Source organism: Daucus carota, chromosome 5 (genome assembly GCF_001625215.2).
Source record: "Daucus carota subsp. sativus chromosome 5, DH1 v3.0, whole genome shotgun sequence".
Lineage (NCBI taxonomy): Eukaryota > Viridiplantae > Streptophyta > Magnoliopsida > Apiales > Apiaceae > Daucus > Daucus carota.
The window spans coordinates 32649461-32655799 of record NC_030385.2 but is presented as its reverse complement, the minus strand read 5'-3'; the positions used below and the strand labels follow the sequence as shown (position 1 = coordinate 32655799).

General features: G+C 37.7%; 2 protein-coding genes across 3 annotated transcripts; both read right to left on the bottom strand.

Annotated features, from left to right (window-relative positions):
- Window positions 1-1425: 1425 nt before the first annotated feature.
- On the bottom strand, window positions 1426-3544 carry LOC135152964 (homeobox-leucine zipper protein HDG1-like). Of its 2 annotated transcripts, XM_064094413.1 has the most exons (3): window positions 3117-3544; window positions 2669-3036; window positions 1426-2283 (listed from the first exon to the last, which is right to left on the bottom strand). In XM_064094413.1, exons 1-3 carry the CDS (start codon window positions 3298-3300, stop codon window positions 1897-1899), a joined length of 939 nt encoding a protein of 312 aa, XP_063950483.1. In that variant the 5' UTR covers window positions 3301-3544; the 3' UTR covers window positions 1426-1896. The 2 variants fall into 2 exon arrangements, 1 of the variants encoding a protein (XP_063950483.1); XR_010292336.1 differs by lacking the exons at window positions 2669-3036; window positions 3117-3544 and adding an exon at window positions 2407-2544.
- Window positions 3545-3881: 337 nt separating this feature from the next.
- Window positions 3882-5802, bottom strand: LOC108222316 (homeobox-leucine zipper protein HDG1). The gene is made up of 5 exons (XM_064094004.1): window positions 5797-5802; window positions 5038-5721; window positions 4506-4607; window positions 4211-4423; window positions 3882-3971 (listed from the first exon to the last, which is right to left on the bottom strand). The coding sequence occupies exons 1-5, from the start codon at window positions 5800-5802 to the stop codon at window positions 3882-3884; spliced, it is 1095 nt and encodes a 364-aa protein (XP_063950074.1).
- Window positions 5803-6339: the final 537 nt, after the last annotated feature.

Below are 6339 nucleotides of genomic sequence, written 5' to 3'. Positions count from 1 at the left end.
GGCTCCTTTTAATATGATATACTAGTTTTTTACTTGCCCAATTAGACCATCTTGTTTACTTAAACAAGTTTAAGGTCATAGGTTGTATTAAAGGTTCATTATACTTAATTAATTACACTAGGCAAGTGGTAGTAGGAAGATATCATAATCATCTTCCAATAAGTATGTTTATAGCTATAGGTAGTCCTTGATAGCTGTGTTGATCAGTACTCCCTCCGTCCCAAAAAACGTTTCCCGTTTGAAATGTCGGCACTGTTCATAACATGAGACAAATTACTAATTTACGTCTAATCTATAAGATAAAATATAGTCATGAGTGATCTTGTTGGATTCATATTTATGTGCACTTTAATACGGTGAAGGTTTTATATTTAATACAAATATAAAATTAAAGATATTAATGATCAAAAATGTGTATTGGCAAACGTGATAAGTACAAATGGGAAAAGTATTTAGGGACGGAGGGAGTAGTACTCTTTTACTGAATGTAGGAGTTGACAAATTGTAAACAACTTGGTCTGCAGTCTTGCGTTTATTGGTTAGGGTCATTAAACAAGTTAATCTAGCACTAACATTTCCAGGATTAACCAGATTAATTAAACACCCTTGTTGCATGCCTGAGAAAGACATTGAAAATTTGAAATGTGAGTCTGCAGAGTTATTAAAAACAAACTAAAACAAGAAGATTGAAAAGATTGAGTAATTATCATTATACTGACAGTAATATCAAAATGCCTTTGAGCCAAAGACAGAATGCATTGGCTAACCAAACTATTCATTATCCGCAATGGCTAATCCTCAGATTCAAATAGTATTGTTATAGGCTTATAGCTACCAATCTTGCAGTAGCAAATGTTCAGCAAAAAAAATGTTTGAACAGAAAAAAAGCTCTGAACAGGTTACCTCTAAATTTTTATGCATAGACAAGGGTGCTACAATATCATTCTAACAGAAAATCAGCTAATTCTGATTTTTCAAGTTTAACACTAAACTAACTCATTCTAGAATTTTTCATGTCCAGTTTTTTTTTTTTCTTTCCACTCGACATATGCTACTATCATTCGTATGCCGACCAGATGCGTATTCTCCCGGGCCACACTAATCATTTGGCTTATCATATTTCTCCGAATTAGAGATATATTTAAAATCCCCGGGGTGCAAAAGCAAACACTCCATGAGCTTGGCAAGTTCACAGTCCTTTTAAACTGTGCAATCTTCTTCAACCTCATTTTAAAAAGATTCTACGAAAATTCAAAAACTGAGGGGGGTGGGGGAAAAGCCATGCCTCTGATAGTCTAATTATAAGAACATTGTAGAAATAGATATCAGATTGTGGTTTTTCTCCCTTGTTTGTTTTGCAAGTCTAATTATTTCATTATTTGTTCATTCAAATAATCATCACAGCAGGAGCAACCGAACTGCAAATTATGGAAGAATGCAAAATAAACCTCAACAAAGGGATCAAAAGTTTAGACTACACCTGCATTGACTTGTGTTGTGCCACAAACATTTGGCAATAAGGCAAAACAAAAGGCTTATTTGTCCTTGCAAGAACAAGCAAAGTTTATCGCAAAAGTTGGCACATTAAGTACCTATAGGCCATAAGGCTATTAAATCCACAAGCACAACAGGAATATCTATATGACTGGGACAACAGAAAAACATCACTGATCAATGAGAAAGTATGTCACTTCTCAGACCAACGAAGTCAATACCCGAACCACCATTCATGCCAGGTGCCAATCCTAGAGCCATGAGCACCTGGCACACAAAAATGGATACAACTCGGTTCGTTCTTGACTCAAAAACAACCCTTCACTTCTACTATTGTTTTACCGAACTGTAACAAAACAAAAGTAACATGGCATGTGATGCCATGTAGCCGATGATATCTCCTCAATCACAGCCAAGGACATCTTTAATTCCCTGAACTGCACGAGACATGAGGGTCTTCACGGTGTCAATTGACTCCTCTGTGAGCTTCGCCATAGGGAGGTTGTTCAACAATATTTGAAAACTAACAGTCAGTAGAGATCCACTGCTGGTGTTATCTTCTGGGACCCCCCCATTGCAGCTGCTTCCTCCTTCGGACCTGGGGACACAGTCTGGAACTACTGCAAATCCAGATGGCAACAAGGCAACAGAAGAAGAATCTCCACCATTCAAAACCAGGGTCATAGATGACATATCAACAGCTGCATAAACTATGAGCGACCCGGATATATCGGTGGACGTTGCTTGGAGCCGCAACATGTTATTCTGATTCATATCATCAGTAATGCCCTGCATGAATGTGCATAAAATAAATCATTCACAAACAAGGTTGACTAGAATTATTTTCAACAAAGAATAGTGATACAGTGTATGCATGTCCCATGTATAACTGGAAAAAGTTTTCTTATGAACCTATAATACTGCAAGGTATCATATCTTCCTTTAGAGTTGCTGGAAGAAGACTAGAATGCATAGGGAACATAAATTCCACCTTTAAAAATTAGAAATAGACTTATCTTCTGACCAACATGCAGAACTAAGTGGAGCTTATTTGTCCATTTAAAAAATAAGTGATAACAGGTGGAAAATGAGTTGTAACAACTATTTAGCCAAGGCAATAAGGCATAATATTGTTTATAGAGGCAACATTTACTAGATAGGAATAGCTACTCACAGTCGGGCGTAAAACAGAAATGCTTTTGCCGTAATCAGCTTGGCCCTTGGATATGCAGATTATTTTTTCCATAGAACCCCCATGGGATAAAATATCCCATCGACTTCTATGTTCTTCATCCTTCAGCATACCAAACAATTGATGTGGCTGTACAGGCATCCGTACAGACATCGTGGCACTCAAAACCACCTCAGAGGGTTCTCCAGGATCAGGAATACCCTTTCGTACTAAGAACCTGGAATCATCACCCATATTCTTAAGTTGAACAACTTCCCATTTGTTTCCTGTTGCACAAACACCAGCACAGAAGATACGATTCATTCGCTGTGCTAGCTTTGCCAAGCTCCTTCTACCATCTGGAGTTATAACTGTTGCACATGGACATGAATTAGAATAAAGTGACAAACATGTTTGTCAGACACATTGAAGGAAAGTTCTAATGAATGACCTGAGTGATTCTCGCCAGACACTGTAGATGACATGATTGCATTCAAAAAGTCACAGTGCTTTTGAAGATGTGCCATCCACCTTTGCGCACCATATCCCATGCCACACCTGATCAAAGGCCTGTAGAGGGAGTGTATCGCACTCTCAAAATATTCACAATGTTCCACCCAGGTAACCTGTAACATAGCTTTTATGGTAAACAAGTGTTCTAGCTGTTTGGTTGAGGTAAAATCTATTATGATGGAAATAACAAATAAAAATGATTTGAGTATGTTTAGTTTCTTAAGATGTGAAAGAGGTTTTTGGATTAATCTCTAAAATTAGCCCTGCCAAAATATTGATTTCTAAGACTTGCATGGCAAGAATTTTGGGAGGATCAAGCGCAAATCAACATTCAGATTGATTAGCGTCAATAAGTTAACAAAAGAAAGCGCAAAATGCATCATTAAACGGCTTTAGTAACCTTTTTAACAACGAATCTTATTAAGTTCTAATGAGTCTAGAGTCTGTATTATTAAATACTAATAAAGCTACAGTAGTATATAATGAGACTGTATCCCAGTCATACAACCTCATAGATAGTATACAAAGGAATAGAAATATCCAAATATTGCTGATCCACAACTAACATAATATGAAAATAGCTAATTAAAACACTCAGGTTTCAATATTGCAGAACTAAAGCGTTGATTCACTCTCTTCTAAACTGGCAATATAATAACTAGCTATACACCATGCAAAGTAGCCCCGGTATTTAAAGATTATTTTAAGTAATAAAAGTTGCAGAATCATCTCCACCACCCACCACGAGGCAGTAAATAATAGTAGAAGGTTCAAACTTTCTGCCATAGTTTTGCTGTATATGTTTCATACCAACTAAAATATTACTTGACAATACAAAACCAGTATTACAGAAAATATATACATTAGTTTCACCATGAAGAGGTATTCAAAGATATATAGTTTGCTCAAAAGCCTTGCAGGGGCATGAAGAGAAAAGTATTGAAAAACTAGAGTAATGCACATAATTTGTTTTATAAATAGGACGAAGTATTTAAAGAAATAAAAATTGCATATCACTATATCAGCAATTACCTTGGAACAACCATTGGGCATATCTTGCAGAATACAGCCTGAAGGAAGCCGCCTACAAGGTGAAAATGTTTGTGAACCTACACCTTCAGAAATGTTGTCAATGGACACATCAACTACAACCCATGCCCCGTTGACATGTTGCCTGCAGAACCGCAGAAACCTCATTTGGCGAACGGGGACCAGTGGTGATATAACTTGGATCTCTGCTTGCATCTATAATGCATAGTTTAAAACTCATTTTTAGTAACCAGTATAAGTAAACAACTGTAAACAAAAGAGAAACTAATATATGTACCAATTGCAGGGCACAGTTCTTGGTTCCATTGATGCCGCCAGAAATCACCTCTAAAGTAGAGCTGCTTCCAATCATTTCAGAAAACATTTCAGCCCATTGATCCTTCAAACATGAAGAGGTGTGAAACAATCCAGAAAGAATTGGTAAGTACTTTTACTAAACAGTACACGTGAAAGAGGAATTAAAAAATGTATGCACCTTTCTGTTCAAAAAATAGCCTGCAGGATATAAAGTCTCTAAATGGCCTATTGGCATCTTAATATTGTTATCATTAATGTTAATAATTGACTCACACTCACACACACACTTAGCTCCAGAGGAGACTTAAACCCTAAACCATTTAACAATAGTGGGGGATAATGCGGGGGGCCTGGGGTAAAGCACCTATGATATCTTAATATTATGTTTAGGCACATATACTTAGAAAATTATCTGAATATAATCTTCAAGTGTATGTGCCTAAGAAGTTAGCTAAATTAAGAGTATAATATACATTTACAACAATAGATGCTTATTAAATTGAACAGCTTACCGCATTCATCAACACCTCAACGAGATCAGTGCTCCTTATGGCCAAGAGGGAGGTAGCCCTTGTACCATCAATACATGCCCTTGATGTTATGTCAACACAAGGAGTGATCACTTTCATGTACTCATCAAAATTCAGCCTTTCCCCACTTCCCGCTAAGCTTCTGAACCAGAGACGAGTATCGTTCTCAGCCAGCTTGATTATCTCATCCGTCGCAGTCGAAGCAAGCTCAAAAAACATGGAATCCTGAAACGAGGGATTGACAGGATGCATGCCAATCAGTGGCCTGCTCATAGGCCCATCGCCCCAAGAATCTGAAACCGCATTATTAGGATTAAGTCCAATGGATAAAGCTGTGTGTACATTGCCTAGGCTCCCCAAACCATTTCTTCTTGCTGCAACTTCCAAGTTAGTGTTCAACATTGGAGGGGAAGAGGTGCCACCAAAAGAGGACAAAGGTCGGACAATTTTGTTTGTCCAAGCACGTGCACGATCGAGTTCATCTTTTAATACTGCATTTTCAATTCTAAGATGCTTCTCCTCAGTGGATATCTCCGCAAGCAATTGTTGTCCACCGCATTTACCACAGATCAGGTTCTTCAGGGCTTCCTTTAATGCCAAATTCTCAATTCGCAGATTATCGTTTTCTTGCTTCAGAGACAGATTCTCATGACGCTCCACTTGTGCCTGGTACAGGTGAATTTATAGGGCATTTGACATTTAGCAGCTTTAAACTATAGAACAACTTATATCTTAAATTACCTTCATATGGGTTCTTTTATTTTGAAACCAAAATTTGATCTGTCGGTGTTCCATGTTCAGCTTTCTGCCTAGTTCCAGCCTTTCTTTCTCATCAGGATGATTATTTTCCTTGAATACACTAATACACAGGATTACACCTCAAATTTTAATCACCTCAAAACTATCCTGAATATAGACAATATGAGTAATCAGAACTATCCAGAAATTTTGATAACACTTACGCTTCGAGCTCTTGAATTTGATCTGGCGTGTGTCGGTGATATTTTGCTCTCTTACGGGATTTATTTCTTGACTGTTCCTGCCCGTCACCTGATGCAGCTTCCAGATTGTCACTGCCAGACCTGCTCATGTTCGCATCTTCCCTGGTCCTTGCCATTGCACCAGGATCAGAACTTCCCCCTACGTCACCGACACCATTTGGACTCTCCATCTTGGGTTTCTACAAGACCAATACACAAGGCTAATAACAAATTAAAACAGTATGCAACTAACATATAGTAGTAAAGACTAAAAAGGGGCCACAAAAAGATAACTGCAAAAAGT